The sequence below is a fragment of the Mirounga angustirostris genome, unplaced genomic scaffold (genome assembly GCF_029215605.1).
Source record: "Mirounga angustirostris isolate CCGP_5_RB_7025 unplaced genomic scaffold, mMirAng1.0.hap1 SCAF_16, whole genome shotgun sequence".
NCBI lineage: Eukaryota > Metazoa > Chordata > Mammalia > Carnivora > Phocidae > Mirounga > Mirounga angustirostris.
Genome location: NW_026991724.1, coordinates 4,610,573 through 4,629,957, shown reverse-complemented (window position 1 = coordinate 4,629,957; position 19,385 = coordinate 4,610,573). Strand labels below are relative to the sequence as shown.

At 51.0% G+C, this 19,385-nt stretch overlaps 1 protein-coding gene across 4 annotated transcripts in view; it reads right to left on the bottom strand.

Annotated features, from left to right (window-relative positions):
* MBTPS1 (membrane bound transcription factor peptidase, site 1) overlaps positions 1-19,385 on the bottom strand; it is a 52,685-nt gene that overhangs the window by 20,316 nt on the left and 12,984 nt on the right. For all 4 annotated transcript variants that reach the window (XM_045890657.3, XM_045890658.3, XM_064580805.1 and 1 more), the window contains 9 exons: positions 18,914-19,171; positions 15,954-16,157; positions 14,199-14,309; positions 13,663-13,772; positions 11,664-11,780; positions 11,187-11,254; positions 7,394-7,496; positions 6,008-6,159; positions 3,035-3,196 (listed from right to left, as the gene is read on the bottom strand). In XM_045890657.3, the coding sequence (XP_045746613.1) occupies positions 3,035-3,196; positions 6,008-6,159; positions 7,394-7,496; positions 11,187-11,254; positions 11,664-11,780; positions 13,663-13,772; positions 14,199-14,309; positions 15,954-16,157; positions 18,914-19,171 (1,285 nt within the window). The remainder of the gene's footprint in view (positions 1-3,034; positions 3,197-6,007; positions 6,160-7,393; positions 7,497-11,186; positions 11,255-11,663; positions 11,781-13,662; positions 13,773-14,198; positions 14,310-15,953; positions 16,158-18,913; positions 19,172-19,385) is intronic.

The following is a 19,385-nucleotide window of genomic DNA, read 5'->3' as shown; positions in this document are numbered from 1 at the left end:
TCTGACCGCAGAGCCAGGGTAACGTCTCACGTACCTAATACATAACCCGTAGAAATCAACCACAATGTGTGTGGGGGTGTGTCCACCCAGAAATACAAACTAACCAACTCAACTGCAATAAGAATGAGCATTGAAACACCACGAAGCACCACTGACGAGGCGGGAGACAAGAAGCGAGCTGAGGAACTCTGGGGCTCAGCAGGGCCACGTGCTGCAAAGCCCCAAGGATAAGAACTAGACACAGATCCTGCCCTCCATTCGGGACGTCTGTTTTTCACTAGGGGAGGGGTCAGCAATTCTGCAACTACCCGGCATAGACTGTGAGGACTGAGCAAAGAGGTAAACATCCTGTGCCTGGTGTGCTGGAGAAGGGCGTTCCGCGTAAGGGAAGACTGGGTGGAGAACCTCGGCCTGGGTGGGACCAGGGGAGGGATGGACTCCTGGGCTCCTAGCCTCATCGACGGACAGACGCAGGTGCGGACGGCGTGAGCAGGTGCGGACGGCGTGAGCAGGCAGACTCTGCCCAGCCGTCTGCTGAAGGGCTACAGAGCCACCGGCTCAGCGGCTGCCGGGTCTTGGTTCCAAACACCCTCTCCCACGGAAGGGCCGGGGCTGCGTGGGGAAAGAAAGAACACCAGGGCTGGGGCTGAGAACGTGTGATCAGCCTGTGCTGCCAAACAGTGAGAAAGTGCTCAAAAAACGAGGGAGCCAGGCTGCAAAGCCACCGCAGCCAACGAGAAAGAGCCTCCGATGGCCAAATCTGGGACAATCTGAGCAACAAAACCAACAAGGCTATCAATGGGCCTCAATCCAGAGAGTAAAATAAATATCCCTGTGCCCACACCGATATAAACAAGCGGATAAGGAAATACAGGAGAGAAAAGGAAGGAGAATTCCAACCAGTAAGCGTGGAACGAATGAGAGAAACAGAAAGTCCTCACGGGGCGGCCTCTACAGCAGCGCTGTTACAGTCAAGAGCCAGTAACGAATGCCGGGACCCGGAGTCAGAGGACGACAGAAACAGGGTCATCTCGGGGCGCCCGGGTGGCTCAGTCAGTTAAGCATCTGCCTTCGGTTCAGGTCATGATCCCGGGAGCCTGGGATCAAGCCCCACGTCGGGCTCCCAGCTCAGAGGCAAGCCTGCTTCTCCCTCTCCCTCTGTTCCTCCCCCCACGGCCCCGCTTGTGCGCGAGCTCTCTCTCAGTCTCTCTCGCTATCTCAAATAAATAAATTTTTTTAAGAAAGAAAGAAAAAGAAAAGACACAGGATCATCTCCACGTGCACTCACACAGGACACTCAGCAATCACAAGGGCCAGGGGAGGGACCTGGCAGGTGCCACCTATGGAACCAGGAGCCCTGCTGCTCGGATGTGCCGCAGGACAGCCCACGGACCCTCTGCCGTGTCTGTGCCAGGGCAGGTGGCCCACTGCTGCCTCCCCACCCCACCACCACTGCCAAGGCTGAGCATGGGAGTACCAGGGCAGGGCCATCCCTAGGGACACAGGCCCCTCTTGGTTCAAGAGCTCCCCATCAGTGGACACACTCTGAGATCTGGCTGTGGCAGCCCTCAGACTCTTCCTGTCTCCTTCCCGAGTCCCCTCCCCGCAGCTGATCTCCTGGACATGCCCTCCACCTTGGTGTCTGCCTCCTGGAGGGCACAGAGTGACGCACCACCTCAACCACACGAGGCCAACGGACACTGCCAGCCATGAGAGGAACAGGAACTGAGGAAGTGTCCCCACGGGAGGAGACCAGGCAGACGGGCCCACCCAGCGTACTGTGGGACAGTGGCTGCATCCTGGACCCGGAAAAGGACGGGACGCACAGTGGGTGAAATCTGACTACGGTCTGGAGATGAGGCTACGGTAACGAAGCAGTGTTAATTTCCAGGCTTTGAGGCTTGCACCACGTTCCCTGAGACATAGTCCTCATGTACTATTTGTGAAACTTCATTGTGAATCTAGTAATAAATAACTCTCTCAAACAAAAATTTCAACATAAAGAGCAAAAATCAACTCTGACTAAAAATACATGACCTCAAACTAATCATGAGAAAGCATCAGATAAACTCACACGGAGAGGCAGTCGACTTACTACCTACTAGTAAGTAACCAGCACTCCCAAAGGGTCGGGACGGACACAGCGCACCGGGGCCTGGGCGCCTGTGAGCGAAGTCTGTGGCTCCATCACAGCGCAGTGTCAGGGCTCCTTTGCTGTTCCAAGAGTTCAAGTACTGTCAGCGAAGGTTCTGGCATCAGGGGAAGCTGGGTAAAGGGCATGTGACAACAGCTACACTATTTTCGCCAATTTCTGCAAACCTAAGATTATTTAAAAGGAAAGTTTTGGGGTGCCTGGGTGGCTCAGTTGGTTAAGTGACCCACTCCTGATTCTGGCTCAGGTCATGATCTCAGGGTCCTGGAATCGAGCCCTACATCGGGCTCCGTGCTTAGCAAGGAATCTGCTTGAGGATTCTCTCTCTCCCTGTCCCTCCCCCTGCTCACGCTTGCACGTGTGCTCTCGCTCTCTCTCTCCCCAAAATAAATAAGTATATCTTAAAAAAAAAACAGTTTTACAAGTAAAAAGAAGAGTGCCTGGGTGGCTCAGTCAGTTAAGTGACTGACTCTTGATTTCGGCTCAGGTCACGATCTCAGGGTCCTAGGACTGGGCTCCGTACTCAGCACAGAGCCTGCTTGTCCCCCTCCCTCCCCCTCCGCTCCTCCCCCAGCTCGCACTCTCACTCGCTTGTGCTCTCTCTAAAACAAAAAAAAAAAATCACTTTAAAAATAACCTCCCTTAAAAAAAAAAAGTTAAAAGAAACCAAACCAGTATCTTAAGCTATGTGTGTTACAAATAACAGAACGTGAGTTCAAGTGCCGCCTCGTGGCAGCTGCATGATGCCCCCCCACCCCGAGGGGCTGGTGTGGTGTGATCAGTGCCCGGCTCCTGTCCCTGAGGCCAGCATTCTGTGCACAGGGAGGAACACCCTCAGAGCCCAGGGAGGAAGGGAGGCCGATTTAAAGGAAGCATACCAACCTCGCCTGTGGCTTGTAGCTGTTGAGGATCTGATAGGCCCTGAGGAGATCCAGCTTGCCGTGGCCTTGTTCAAACATGTTGACACCAGGAAGCCTCCGGGCGGACGCAATGAGCGCCTGCTTCATGCTGGCCGGGTTCACCAGTTCGCGTTTCTGCACTGTGCTGGAGAGAAAATCACGAATTTGCTCACTGCCTCTCAGCAGGAGGAGGAAAATCGGACTATTCCTAACCTATTCCGATCTTGCGTCACATCTCCTGGGGGCCGCTCCAGTCAAGCCCGTGTGGGCTGAGAACGAACATGTCATTTCTGCACCTGTCTCGAGACAACTTCTTAGCCAAGTGACTCAGGGAGCTTCTGCCTGTTATATACTAAGTTCGTGAGAACCACGTATTTTCCCAGTGACACGACTAAACAGACCACAAAGGCTGCAGGAGGCAGGAACGGGTCAGAGTGCCCAGCTCCTGAGGGGAAGGGAAGCCTGCTGGCAGAAGGAAGTAGACAAGCCGTGATGGCACCCGGCAGCAGAAGGAACAGAGAGCAGACGGGGCCCGCGGAGGACCTTCACGCGGCACAGACAGGAGCCACAGCACCCGAGTGACGCCCATGGCCTCCGCCCGCCTTGGCCGTTCTGGAGGCCGGGTGTGCGAGCTCACAGGTGGGGAAGGCCCTTGCACACCTGGGCCCGAGCTCGGCCTCATCAGAATGCACCTGGACAAACGAACACACAGCGCTACCTGGCCAGGAACCCCGTGACACACGGGCACAATCAATGCTTAAGAACACGAGCACTAACACACACATTTCCGTATGTCTACGTATCATAAATACAAGTAAATTTTACCCCCTCAATGCAGGGCACAAAAAAGAAAGCAAAAAGAAAAATGGACTCTCCACAGTTCCCAAATATCTAGGATGGTGGCTGGTCTTGGAAGTGTGGGCGGGATTTCTAATAGGTCTAGATGGGAAATCTGGTGTAAGGAGAGTCAGAGGAGGTGAAGTGGGAGTCAGAATCAGAGTGGCCAGAAGCTCAGTGGCAGCCACCAGCCCCCACCCCTGCATGGACAGGCCAGACCAAAGGCCAGGCCCGGCTTCCTCAGGAGTGCTGCCAGGCTGGAGGCGAGCTGACTCGCCCTAGGCACATTTCTGAGCTCCGACAGTGGCACTTTTATTAGCTGCAGGGAGATAAGGAAAGTGAAAGGCCTCCCCGACATCGGAAGCAGCTGTACTTAGAGAAAGTACTGGAAATGAAAGCCTCCTCGCCTCGCTGCTTGCCCGATGGGGAGAGGTCTGCTGGGCTCAGGAGTGCAACTGAGCCTCAGCCCCGTCCACAGTCATGGTCGGCGGGGAAGGAGCCAGGGTCTCTGTTCCCATTAAGCAACAAGGTAGCCAGACCCCAGTGGAACGTACTCCTCCACCTAGTATGAAAGCCTGAGTGCAACCAGGTGACTCCACAGTCTACCTTCCCTCCCCTCCTCCTCTTTGCACGGAACGTGGGGTAAGGAAAACAACTGGAAGAAAAGACAGGGTTCTTCTCTAGAGCCCACCCTAGCCAGTGTATTTTCAAGAATCTGGCTCTGAACTCTAAGGGAAGGATGGGAAAAGGAGGACAGAGGTAGAACATTCCAGGCCTCAGAAACTAAAATCAACATAAACTTACTTGTTTTAAAAAAGAACTTTAAATATAAAAACATTTACTATCATCTCCCTATTTTAATTTTAAAATTAACATAGAATATATTAATTTTCAACTATGCAGTTTTACATTACCCCAACACAAAAGCTCAACTAATGCCTCATCTAAGTCGAAAGAGAGTGAGTTGGGGGAAAAATACAAAATGAGCACTAACTCCAAAGAGCTCTCTCTGTAACCTTGAGATAAGGCACACGGCGCATCTAAGTCACAGCACGTGAGCATCAATTCTGGCCAACTGTCTTTGAGAACTTTCTTCCAACTTCACTATCTGCAAAATTAAGGGCCAATCGCTAAGCTCCGTTCCAACCATACGAGGGACTCAATGAGACAGAGAGAACAGATAAATTACACGGAGAAACTTCAGTCCCACTGCCTGACCGCAGCTCCTCTCGGCTAACAGAGCACATTGAAAGGTCACTCCCTAAGGAAATGAAAAAATGGGAGGAAAACATCTTTTTGTTCCCTGCCTGAGATACACACTTGCTTGGACATAAAAAGTACAACTATAGCACAAAACTGTTATGTTAAAAAGGAAAAAAAAAAAAAAAAAAAATGGAAGCACAGGGTCCCTGGGGAATCCTGAACCTTCCTCAATATCGCTGTGAACGTAAAACCATTTTTTTTTTTAAAGATTGTATTTATTTATTTGAGAAAGAGAGAAAGAAAGAACACGTGGGCATGCACGAGCAGCGGGGGGAGGGTCAGAGGGAGAAGCAGACTCCCCGTGGAGCAGGGAGCCCGACAACATGGGGCTCCATGCAGGACCCTGCGATCATGACCTGAGCTGAAGACAGCCGCTTAACCAACTCTTAAAAGTAAGTCTTTAAGGGGCTCCTGGGTGGCTTAGACAGTTAAGCATCCACCTCTTGATTTCGGCTCAGGTCATGATCTTAGGGTCCTAAGATCAAGCCCCGCGTCAGGCTCTGCACCGAGTGTGGAACCTGCTTAGCATTCTCTCTCTTCCTCTCCCTCTGCCTCTGCCCCCACTCTCTCTCTCAGATAAATAAATCAATCTTAAAAAAAGTATTTAGTAAGAACAAACTGGAACAAAAGCAGACATGAGAACAGTCACAGGTACTGTGCCCTCACCCAGGGCTTTCCAGTCAGATTTACCGTGTGTTCATGCACATGAATCCCCACCCCACGGAACAGGGTGGAGACGGAGAGAGAGATGGAGCCAGGTTCACGGCGTGCTCCTCAACTCTCAAAGCTGCTGGGGACAAGCAAGAGTCAGCCCCTGCTCTGAAGCACCACCCCCTCTCTGCTGAGCGGCACTCACCTTACCAGCAGGGTGACGGCGCCGGCAACCACCGGAGAAGCCACGCTGGTCCCCGACAGGGCCCGGCAGCCCCCCTTCACCCCGGAGCCCCTCACCCCAGCACCATAGGTGACGATATCGGGCTTCACACGGCCATAGCCTCCTGGGAGTTCCTACGGAGAAAGCAGCTTGGTTTCCCCCACAGCACAGCACCGGCATGCATCTGCACGCAGCTGGGGGTGAATACGGGGTATTTCCACGTGGTGTAACCTTAGTCACACACTGGTTCTGCCTGAAATTCACCGCACTAGAACACAAGCTTAAATGGCAATGTAGAAAACAAAATTATTCTGGTGCTTTTTAATAACCAGTATGATAGTAATGTAACAAAGCAATTCAAAGTGAATATCTTAAATTCTGTAAGACTAGAAACTAGAAATTGCTTTAAGTAACCTAAAAATTAGAAATATATTAGAAATATCAGAAAATTAGAATTAAAAATTAAAGAAAGAGGTTTCTTTACAAGGAAAAGATGACACGACTGGATATTTCAGTCTCAGCAGAGGGGGAAGAAAACACTCAGAATGGTAAGTGTAACTGCATGAGTAACAAGATTTTAACTGAGTACTCGCTTAAATGTCCTGAAAATTGAAGCAAAATGAGAATTACAACAAGATCTTACATTCTGTAAGAAAGAAGTACACCAATCTGAAGTGAACAAAATCTTTCCTGGCTCTCAAACCTAACTAGATGTTGGATCCAGATTTGCATGGGGCCCTGTGTAAAGATGACTGCCAGACCAGGCAGGAACATTTCTCAAAATGCCGCTACGAAACAAGGCCTTGGTGAAGGCCAAGGACACGACTCGTGAGTCAGAGCATCAGGAAAGGCAGGCTGGAGTACCCGAGGCTGCCCAAAGGAGCGGCTACCTGCACATCCAACTCTGTCCTGGGGGTAGCAGAGGACGACTCAGTGGCACCATTAAACCCCAAGGAGCTGAGCTGATTAACTTGCTGGAGTTATTTCAATTTTGTCCAGCTAAATAGAATTATTTCCAGGGCAGCAGAGCTGATAGTAAACTGTTCTCAGTGGCTTCTCCAGCTTCCTAAGGCAAGAAAAATCCTCTCACCAACACTGAGGAAGGACTGCTCACCTTCCTACCAGTTAGGACAGTGGCATGAATCCAACCGACCTAAAAAGTGAGCTACTCAGAAGTCAGTTAAGAAGTGCCACCATGAAACGGCAGACATCCAAGGCACCAGATCGTTCACCCTAGTGGCCAGGCAAGCACCCACAGCCCCAGCCACCTCCCCCAGCTGCTTTTCCATATGCACACCTATAAACACACCCAAGGCTCATACACACACGGTTCTGTGCAGTGCATCCCGCTAGTGAAGAGAAGCCTACCCAGGTAGTCATTCCCCTTGAGGAGAAGCGGGCGATGTTGTCCTCAAAGTCAATGCCGCCCACTCCGATCACGTCCATTTGGTCAGCAGGGTTATTCAGAGTGCTAGATTGAGGCACAAAAACACAAGGGAAGAGAAGTATTTTAAACGAGTAATTCAGGGGGGCACCTGGGTGGCTCCATCGATTAAATGTCTGACTCTTGATTTCAGCTCAGGTCATGATCGCAGGGTCCTGAGATCGAGCCACATGTCAGACTCCGCGCTGAGCACAGAGTCGGCTTGTTCTTCCCCCTTGGCTCCTCAGCCCACTCCCCTCCCTCTCTCATAAAATCTTTAAAAAAAAAAAAAGAATAATTCAGATAAGGGCCTATACTTCCAGAAAAATCCAAGATGGCATTAGGTTCTTGTGTGGCTCCTGGTGGCTGTCTGTCAAAGGCCATGCTCTCTGCTACTTACACGCTGGTCTGAGGCCATTATCTTGTATGTGGGGCACATTCTCATTATTTCCCAAGACGCACTTCTCCGGGCGCCTGGGTAGCTCCGTTGGTTAAGCAACTGCCTTCAGCTCAGGTCATGATCCTGGAGTCCCAGGATCGAGTCCCACATCAGGCTCCCCGCTCAGTGGGGAGTCTGCTTCTCCCTCTGACCCTCTCCCCTCTCATGCTCTCTCTCACTCTCTCTCTCTCAAATAAATAAAGAAAATCTTTAAAAAAAAAAAAAAAAAGACACACTTCTCCCTCGTGCTCCCGGGCCTGGAGGAGTCCTCTCTCTGAACGGCACAAGACTCCACGCACTCACGACAGTCGCCCACTCACGGGCTCTCACGTCACTCTCACACGGTGCCCAGGGTGTGCATCCTGCCCCCACTAGATCCCACACTTCTCCGGGAAGTGGCAACAGCCACACATTGGCACCTGCCACCGTCAGGAAGTCAAAGTTCTCAACTGATCACGTGCAGGGTGCGCCCCTGCCTCACGGGGAACCGAGGCACGACCCCTCCACCCTCATCGTGACCTCCTCACGGGGCAGACACAAAGGAAAACAATGCAATTCTCCTCAATACCACAAGTGCACCAGATCTGCAGAGAAATCACAGTGAAACAAAGCACAAAGGTTTTAACTCTAAAGACAAGACATTAAGTCAAGATGACATCAAACTGTTGGAAAGTATCGATTTCAATGCATGAAATCACATTTCTGAACCTCACCTATTACAGCTCTATCACCAAAACCAGAACTCTGACAATTCAATAACCACAAGTGATTTCCCAGGGGCTTAAGGGAGAGTATAGCAAGACTAGGCACGTGCTTTTACCCAACTATTTTAAACCACCAGGAGTCAATGCCGGCACTGCCTTCTTAGCTCACTGGCCACCAACATGCTACCAGGTGGTTGTTCAGAGGCACCAACACTGATTTTTTTATTGGCTTGTGCTAAAAACGAAGTCCAAATGTGCCAAGGGCTCAGGACCCCGAGAGGGGCTCGCAGGCGGGGCATTGTGGGGATGCATTAATTCAGAGGGGTGGGAGCACAACGCCTGTGACAGACAACAGCTCTTTGAGCACGATCCTGTCATGTGCCTCGCGGTCCCTGAAGCACAGCAGTAAGGCATCATGGTGGGGGGGGGGGCATTCCTAGCACGAGCCCCCTGCGGCTCCACAAGCAGACGCTTCGTCCGACACGGGGCCCTCGCCAGGGTGCTCCTCTAACACACAAAAAACGGACAACTCTTTGACTGTAAGAGTGTGACTGCCCACAGAAGTCACAGGATTTCAGAAGAGTGACCAGCGTGGGGCAGCGCGGTCAGAATGCCGCGTGGAAGAGCTGGTGAGAGGGGCGTGAACAGATAGAAAGGCAAGCAAGGAGGGTCAGCAGCAAGAACAGGTGATGGGGACAGAGATAAAGAGGGTTACTGCACGGAGACCCAGGAGGGGACTGGGTCTGAGGAAGGGGCAGCGGGGGACTGAGCAGAGCCAGCACCCGCAGGCTACAGTTCCCCAACTACGGCTGCAGGCCCAAGCGGGCCCGCCACCTGTCCACATACATCCCCTTTTCCAGGAACAGCCACGCCCACTCGTTGACACACGTCCAAGGCTGCTTTCCCGTTGCAAGGGCAGGTGAGTGCTGACAACAAACACCACACAGCTTGCAAACTCTAAAATATTTACTATCTGACCCTTTGCAGAAAAAGTTGGCTGGCTCCAGGATAGAGTAGCGAGGACCTTAAAAACCAAAAAAAAAAAAAAAAAAGTGTGCATCTAATTAGGCAATGACGACCTACTGCAGATTCCTGAATAAGAAAACTGCTAGAATCTGTCTGAGGAGCAGAACAGAAACAAGGAAAGGGAAGAGCTACTACTTCTAAGGGCTCAGTATTGGCAGAGCCTTCCCTCTGCTGTCGAAGGTCTCCCTTGCAAGTGCCACCCAGGGTGGCCTCATGCCCACTGTGACAGACAGTGAGGCCGAGGCCCAGGGATGAGAGGGCCCCAGGGCCTGCGCTCTTCCCACAGCAGTGACCTTACACCATCCAGGCAGGGAGACAGGCTGGAAAGCTGATGGGCAGTCTGGGGACTCCGGACTGAGGGGGGACCAGAAATGGGAGAAGTGGCCGAGGGGGGAGAAACACATGAAAGGGGCAACGAGACAGCTTAGTACCTGGGGCTTCCCACACGTCACAGCACACACGACTGGCGACACAGCAAACCCAGAACCGTGGGCCCCTTACAAGGAGACAGGATCACTAACAACGATCAGGCTGGAACCACGGCTGCCAGGACATACAGCTCCTGACCTATACAAACAGTAATCTCCTAGAGCTCAGCCTAACCCTGTGCCCTGGGCCCCTTGTGTCAGTCCGTCAGCTGAGAACCCGTCGTGCACGCCTGGGGGTGTCACTGCATGACGCAGAGAGCAACTCTGAAGGCCCAGGCACATGCTCGTCTCTCCCCGCTGCGCTGCGGAGTAGTGAGGACGGTCTGCGTCTCCTTTTCCCTCTGTGGTTACCTCATACCCTGTCACAGCACTGAACTACACACATCCTGGGGACCCAACAAGGGAGGGTGACACATATCCTGCCGCAAAAGCATTTCAGCACAAGAGATGACTTACACGCGTCACCTACAGAATAAGAATCAGAGCCGTAGGTGAAAGAAGATCGGGATCTCTAACCAGACACGAGTTCAGGGCTATACTGCAGTGACCGATGTTTCACATCTCATGCTGCTTTAGTTCACCATGACGACCCAGCACAAAGGGGCATTTCTGTGACCGCGTTCTCTCTGCTTCCCTCCATCTGACCCCACTCATTAAGCCTGCAGACGCCGGCCGGGTCTGTTACACGGCCCACACTTTCCCCCTCCACCAGCTCTGCTGCATCTGCACCTCGTGCTTCCTAAGACGACAGGCACCTCATCCCGTATACCATCTCACGCCCGGGCCTCGCAGAGTGGGTCTCAGTAAGTACTGTGCAATCCATTTATTTCTAGCAGGTTTACTTTCCTGATGTCAGAAAAAAAAAAGGGGGGGGGGGTGAATAAAAACTGTAGGCCTCCAAACTACTGTTTACAGCAAACTAAAAAATAATAAATAAAAAATTAAGCACAAAAAGGCTGGCCTGAGCTGACCAGTGAGGTGGGGGTGGTGGGCACTGGCTCATTTCACAGTCTGGCTGGTTGTGTGTGGAACATTCCCGTGATACACAGTTTGAGACAGACACAGAGACAGACGGACAACAGATCTGCAGTTACTTCAGGGGGAAAAGCCCCTCTAAGTCATCCCTAGGGGGAATACTCACCCATAAAGAGGCCCGTCGTTGCCAATAGCAGAAACCATGATTACGTTGTTAGCCGTTAATTCCCACACCTACAGGATTAGCAAACATTTATTTATGTTAGTGTGCCACTCTCAATCACATACAACTGTCCAAAAGTAACTACACCTTCTAAAAAGACTTCTAAAGAAAGAAGGGTGACCTTGAAAAGGTAACACTCGATCATGGGCACGGACGTTTGCCAACCAGCGTGTTCATCGGCGCTGACCAAACCCAGGATTTGGGGCCTTGCAGCGCACAGAGCAGAGCCCGCTCTCTGCGCAGGTTCAGAAACGCGCCGTGTGGAGGAGGAACCAGGATGTGCTGGTCCCAATGCAAATCGCCAAAGCTCACGCCCTCACCCATTGTTGCGACAGGCCACCAGAGCACCAGTGATGAAGCGCAGAGAGCAGAAGCTCTCACCAGGAGCGCCACCGTCCTTTGTGCGGGGACACGACCAACCTTGTCAACGAAGGGATGGTCCATGAAGTCGGGGCCGCCGATGCTGAGGTTCAGCACATCCATCTTCTTCAAGATGGCGTAATTGAAGGCGTCCAGGAACCAGGAGGTGTAGGATACCTAGTTAATTGCCAAACACGACTTTAGGGGTTTTAGTGAAAGTCTCAAAGGGCTACAACACAGTTTCTGTCTCTAAGGGTAAAGTATAGCCTCTTAAGCAGCATAATGTATTAACTAAAATTTCAGAAACGAAAACCTGGAAAAAATAATGCTCCGAAATGTAAAGTATACACCCAGAAATTCTAGGTCCCTGCAGCTGGACTCGAGGGACAGCCGTGCTGTGGGGGCTCTCCCCAGGCCAGACGTACAGTGCCTCACCCTCAAGTGTACCTTCCGGGGTGGGGTCAACCCCCACACCTCTCACTGCTCTCCTTAAAAGGATTTATCACAAGACACTTCCCTTTCAGTTGAAAGTTTCTGCGCAGTTTACTGTATGTGCCTAATATTCTTCATCCTAAACAGACTGACGGGTAAATGGCATCAATAAAAGTTATCTCATAGAATTATTTCTCTGATGTTCAATTCCCCCCAGTTTCCTGACAGCTGAATCGCCTTGTGTGTAACACCATTCAGACGTTTTTATAAAATATACAATTAAACTTACAGCAAAAACAGGATCAGTGCAATATTTAAGAATTATTTTTTAAAGGCTTTTACAAATAAGACAAGTTTATGTTTCCTTGTATAGGCAAACACAGGAGGAGGGGATACAAGAAATTAAGAGACTATCACACTGGAGACATGAGGAAGTAAGGTGAGCCCCTGCTGGATGGGGACAGTGTTGGGGGAATTATCCCTGTGTTGCCTTTAGATATTTCTGAACCGTGCACTATCTGTAAAAAATTAAATTAAAAAAATAAATAACAGGACCCTCCCCTTTTCTATGACTAGTTATGAAAAGCTAGGGAACAGGGCCGGGATCCCACACTGCCCAACGTGACACCACGTGGTACAGAGGCAGCCCTCAAGCCCATCACAGCCCAGGAGGGGTGGCAAACACACCAACTCGAGATTCTTCTCGCGTGTGAAAGCACCAGAAATGTGCCCGTGACGTGCGGGCAGGCCAGGAGGACAGGAAGGAATGAGATGGGAGGGAGCCTGCTGTGCAGTGCCCTGGGGTGGGGTCTTCAGGGTCCAAGTGAGGCTGATGGGGGGGGGGGTGGCGAAAGGGCGAAGCCACACAGAGGGGCCGTGGAGGGACAGCGTGGCACGTGTGGGATGCCAGAAGCAGCTCAGCATCAAGGAGGCATGCTGTTTTTCTTTTTTTTTTTTTTAAGATTTTATTTATTTGCGAAAGAGAGAATGAGAGAGAGAGAGCACATGAGAGGGGGGAGGGTCAGAGGGAGAAGCAGACTCCCCGCCGAGCAGGGAGCCCGATGCGGGACTCGATCCAGGGACTCCAGGACCACGACCTGAGCCAAACGCAGTCGCTTAACCAACTGAGCCACCCAGGCGCCCCCCAATTTTATTAATCTTTTTTTTTTTTTTAAAGATTTTATTTATTTATTTGAGAGAGTGCGAGTACATGAGAGGGGGGAAGGTCAGAGGGAGAAGCAGACTCCCCGCTGAGCAGGGAGCCCGATGCAGGACTCGATCCCGGGACTCCAGGATCATGACCCGAGCCGAAGGCAGTCGCTTAACCGACTGAGCCACCCAGGTGCCCCATGATTTTATTTATTTAAGAGAGAGAGAGAATGAGATAGAGAGCATGAGAGAGGGGAGGGTCAGAGGGAGAAGCAGACCCCCTGCCGAGCACGGAGCCCGATGCGGGACTCGATCCCAGGACTCCAGGATCATGCCCTGAGCCGAAGGCAGTCGCTTAACCAACTGAGCCACCCAGGCGCCCGGCGTGCTGCTTTTCAATGAATGTGTTCTCCAAAGTTTTACTTTTTCATGTTTCAATGTCAACTCCTTAAGCTTCAGGGGTCCTCAAAACACCTACCTGGTTATTGGTAAAGACCCTGAAAATATGAAGTTCCGCATCTGGAGCAAACCCTTGGCATTCCCGCATGCTGGCTATCACACCTGCCACAAAGGTGCCATGGCCCAGCCCTGCTGACCACAAGGAGAAAAGTCACAGAACAGAGCTGATAATGTGCGCCTAGATGCAACACTTCAAACCACCAATTCAAACAGCTTCGTTCTCTGAGCCCCGGATGAAGAAGCTGCACTGCCCCTGCACGGTCTCCCACCCAGAGCCCACGCCCTGGCTGCCCCGATTCTGGGCCTCGCAACCCCGCCCCCTCTCAAACTGGGAGGTCAGTGCTCCTCCACCAGGCAGCCCTCTCTCCTCAAATGCTACTTCCTGACATCCTGAGACAGACAAGCTTCTGCCCAAAGGCACAGTGGACTCGTCTCGGTAACAGCCCTACATGACTGTGTCATCATGAGCATCCAGAAAACTGCACTCTGAACCCATAAAACTAGGGACAGGAGCGAGGTTCAGAGACCGGGTCACACCACAACATCGCCACCCACCGTCGTCCAGCGTCCGCTCATTGGTCCAGTTGGTTCTCTCCTTCACATTTTTGAAGTGGGGATGCTTCTCGCTCAACCCAGTGTCAAAAACAGCAACCCTTACGTTAGCACCTTATTCCAAAAAAACAAGCAAACACAATCATGTTTGGAGAAATCACCTTTTTGGATTTTGTCTATAAAACACATTCCTCCTTGGGACCTGTCACGGAGGCCCAGAGCCTGCCCAACGTGCACGCGTTAGGTCAGGAGCCCCAGGGGCCCTGGCCGAGCCAAGAAGAGGAAAAGACTGGGAGACTGGGACAGATGCCATCATGTGCTAAATAAGACCTGACGCTATCGGGGAAATCTCTTGGGACACCCCTCACCTGTCACCAGTGCTCAGTCCTCCACACGGGAGTGATCTACCCCCTTCTGGTAACTTTCCCCACATCTCCCTCCCCTCATCTCTATAGAGAGGCGCAATGGATCAAAGGGCACCAATAAAGAACACACCCGCAGGAGAGGGGAGACCATTCCCACGCCTTCCCTCTGACGCTGCTCATTAATAACCTCTGCACACGGGCTGCCAGCAACATGCGGGGATAAGGGTACAGTAAGGAAAACCAGTACGCTCTACATCTTGCTATAATAAGGAGCCTATTTCAGATATAAGCCAAAAGCTATGTGCACCAATGTCAAGACTGATATTGCCAGGTCAAGAAATTCTAGAAAACTTGTAGAAAAATCCAAGATACTTGTATTATTTAACAGCTAACAGTTGTCACGAAGGTGGGGTCTTTCTGGTGTGAGAGTTGTGTTCACGTGTCAATACTATGTTAAATAATCAGTTACACTGACCTAACTAACAGAACATACTGCTTACATTTAAATACTGGACACAATCTCAAAAACCACTTGGTTTGGGGGGGGGGGGGAAGAAAATGCTTTTCTGCCTAGAGAATTTGCTTTGTGAAGAGTTCTCGCCCTGAAAAGATAAAACCACGAGGTGATAATCATTTTAATGAAACATCAGCCCACCAGGCATGAAGAGTTCAAGTGTCTCGGACCTTCTGCAGGGCGCGGGCTAGGGAAATCAAGGGAGAGGTATGGGTCTCCCAGGCTAGTGGATGCGGGCGAGGACCCCGAGACCAGCTGAGATGGACAGGGGTAGGGTGGGGGGGGCTAGAGAAACTGGCTTCCGTTTGGGGTGGGGTACAAACCTTCACAGCAGTTATGACAGCGATGTTCTGCCATGATGCATCAGTCAGGAAAAGTACCTCATTGGTTTTTCTATTTCCTAGGACATGGTCATGAATACCATCCCCTGCTCTGAAACTAATGATCGACAGGTGCACACTCTGTAACTCAGCCATTCTGCACAGAGCTCCACACTCAAGGGAAAAACTCATTTTCACATTCTCTCTTCAAAGTAACCATCTCTGCACTTGATCTCATTCCCTGTGTCACCTACGTGTCAAGAGGAGAGAAATGCTCCATCCACCCCCTAACCTCAGAAATGATACAGAAAGATAGAAAAGGTGCAGAGCATGAAACGACCTCAAAAGGCACAGAAACCGATGCCCAGCACAGCGGAAGTCAAAGGCGGGGGGCTGGGGGTGGGGGTGGGGGTGGGGAGGGGTGGCTGCCGGACGTGTCCAGCTCCACGTGAGCAGAAGCGCAGGTGCCTGAGGCCTGTGGCAGCAGCACTAGGCACCCGAGACGGAGGGGCGCCCCGGCCACCAGGCCCCACGTGGCTCCTGGGCGAAGAGCACGCACCTGTGTAACCCATCTGCCAGAGCACGTCCGCCTGCAGGGTCTGGGCGACCTGGCGTGGGATGGCTCTCAGCAGCCGTCTACTCGAATGTCTCCCGGTAGCGTGCCAGAAGCCGGAGCCCAGGGAGAGGCTGGCTCTTCGCAGGGGACGGGATGACTGCCACTTCTGGCTCCACCGGGTGTCGTTACAGGGCGCTACGGGGTCCGCTAGAGCCAAGGAGAGACAGATGAGAAGCGGAGCGGCACGGGGACAACCCGACCCGTCAGGGAGAGCACCCATTCTGGAAAGAGCGCCAACTACCCCTGAAACCCTGGGTGACGGAAGGGGGGCGGTTCTCGCCCCTGCCAGAGGCCTTTCTCCAGGCAGTTACACCCACAGGACATCACTTAGCTATCATCGTTATTCCCAAGGAGTCCTCTACTTGGCATTTCCTAACTGACGGAAGGCAGAGAAGGACTGGCAAAATAACCACTTTTAAAGAAAGAAAGTCAATCGTGCCTAAAGCTGAAGAGAGGAGAAATGCCTGATTTTTCACCAGCAACTTGTTCTCACTGAACCAAAAGGGTTAAACACAACGACGACAACAGAACAGCAAGGAAGCACGTGGCCACCGAGTGATGGCGACATGTCACAGCACTGGGTGCTGGGACAGAAAAGGGCATGTTAACCCACCACACCTGTCTCTGGTCCAACAGCAGCAGGACCTTCTTCCAACTGTACAGTGCTCACTACTCTCAACATGCTTTCCAAAAGCAGAAGAACTAGAAAGGAGTCGGGGGGGGGGGCGGGTCTGAAGGCGACGAACTGTGTCTTCTCTTGACCTTGCGGGGGGACCGCGGGCTGCACTCTCATCAACACCTGCCAAGCTGCACTGACAACCACGAATCCCGTTATCTGTAAGTACCTTACTTTGTTAAGAATGGAAGGGAAAAAGCAAAAGAAACACCACAAGAGTAGTCCTTACCTTCCAGGACCACACTATCACAAAGAAAAACTACATCTCCAATCAGTTTTGAGAAGAACACACCTATGCTCCTACTACTCAAATTCTGTCTCTAAAGCAAAAGACTATCGTTTATTCCCGTCTTACCAGGCTTCCCCATGAAAAAGCACAGGGACCTGGGAAAACAGTCATGTCAATTCCATTAAGTAATTATTTGCACAGACCAACTGAAATTATTCTGCGCTGAACCCGCCATGCTGACTCTGTTCTTTAAGTCAACAGCGGGGGACAATACTGGACGTGCTGATGGAAGAGTGGTATTGACAACATGCGAGGGTCTGCTCCGTCGGCCTGAAGCAGACCAGACTACACCGAAGTAATGAACTCGGCTCTCTAAGAGCAATTCAGAAAAACTAGAGAGTACTGGAAGGAAAGCAGTTAAAATGGTGAGAGGGCTTGAACCCATGTCGTGTGAGAGACAGCTGAAGGACCTGGAGAGAAGAATCTGTCAAGGGGGACACCGTGGATATCTTGACAGTATCTTTAAACACTGTCTTGAGGCAAACAGGTTGGCTCTGAATTCCAGCCTGTGGACAGAGCCAGGGATGGGAGCCAGGGTGGGACAGGCTCCAGCCAAAACAGAGCAGAGCCTTCTCACAACACAGCCAGAGAAACAAGCAATATTTAATGTCTATTTACATCCTAAAAACTCTGCTAAGCTCTTACACTTGCACTATCTTATATCATCTTTGTGAGAACCCTAGGAGGTAGGTAGCATTATCTCCATTTTTCGGACAGGAAAAGATGAAGCTTACAGGAAAGCGGCTCAGCACACGAGGTGGCAGATGGTGACAAGACGGACCGGGCCTGTCAGCAGTGCGCCACGTCCTTAGGGCGCGTCAGGCACACGTGTGACAACCATGGTGCAGAGTGTAGAGAAAGGAACCCAACCCTGAGATTCCAGGATTGCTGTGCTAAAATTAGGCACTTCCATGTTTCTTAAAATGTCCTGGGGCTCTTTATGATAAAAAAGTAAAATAAAAAGCACAATGCTAAGCCATTTATCTAGCTAAGTGTACAAGGTCTGGTTTGGTTTGATCTTCCTGGACTGTTTTTAAAGAGAAAATGCATCACAGAACATCCTGCCTGACACAGAGAGCTCTGAGGAAGTCAGGCACCTGACCTCTGCGGAGCCTCCAAGGGCGGGCTTGTCACACTATGCAAATTAGCTCGGCCTCCCCGGGCGCCCTCTCTGAACCTCAGAGGCTCTCAGGCCTACTACCTGACAAAGGGAGAAAAGGAAAACTTTATTGCTCTTTCCTTCCAGGGAAAAAAAATGACAGTAAATAACAGAACTGGCAGTTTGTTACCCTAGTTTATCACAAATGGGAAAAAACCTTTTCTCTGGTAATAAGCATGCTTCGGAAAATGTTAAGTAATAAATATGCAATTTATTATTTAAGGATAAACTCTACCCTGACAAGCCCAAGTTGTAAAGAAGTGGGAAAGAATAAGCCCTCAGGCTGGAAGAATAATCAAATGCCTTCCATCCTCACACCTGCACAGCCTGTGACTGAAACAGGCCCAGGGGAGGCAGGACTGTGCATGGTCAGGAGGCTCTCAGAAAAACAAAACAAAACCCACAGAAAGGATGTTTTACAAGATGCCTTAAAAATAAAAACACATGCTGACAGAAGCACAGTGCAGCCAGAGGAAACTCGAAGACCCCAACCTCTCCGAGGAGCCTGGGTGAAAACCACTTGCAGCAGAGACGAACATCACCATCGTCCTCTACTGCAAACTTGCAGATTTTTCCCACCAGAATAGCACGAAGCCTGTTGTTAGTTTTTTAAACTCCTGGCAAGAAAACGTTCACAACTGATGAAACTAGGTGAAGGGACGTGCGTGTTGACTAAACCCCTTCTCGGCAGCCTGTGTGAACACGCACATTCTCTCTCTGAACCCCAGCGAAGCAGATGAAGCAGACTGACAAGCGGAGCCCGCGATCACAGTACTCACACTCTGCGTACTTGAGCGAACGGAAGACTTTCCGCTGGGGTGTCACCCGTTTGATGTTGGGATGATCTTCAAGTGTCAGCAGCCCCGCTTTCTGTTTTTCTTTTATCTGAATCACCTCAAAATCACTAGGGTAGTCACTGGATGGGTTGTTTCGAGGAATGATTCTCCAATTGTCTATTTCACTGCTCTTCAGGGCACTCGAAATAAAAGAATTTCTAGCTTTGGCTGTAAAGTATCCATTGAAAGCCACGATGTATTCTGAAATCAATGACCACAAACAAAAATAAGAATTTATGTCCCTGTATTGTAACATAAGGATGTATCCACTCTCAAATTTCCCTGGTAAAAGAAAACTTACAGATCCTAAAACCTACAGTAGAAGGAGCAGTAAACCAAGACTGGTTTAAAGGCCCTAAACAGCCATTTCCAGAGCGCTGAGTTAAAATGATCTGTAGGAGTCCCCTGATCACAG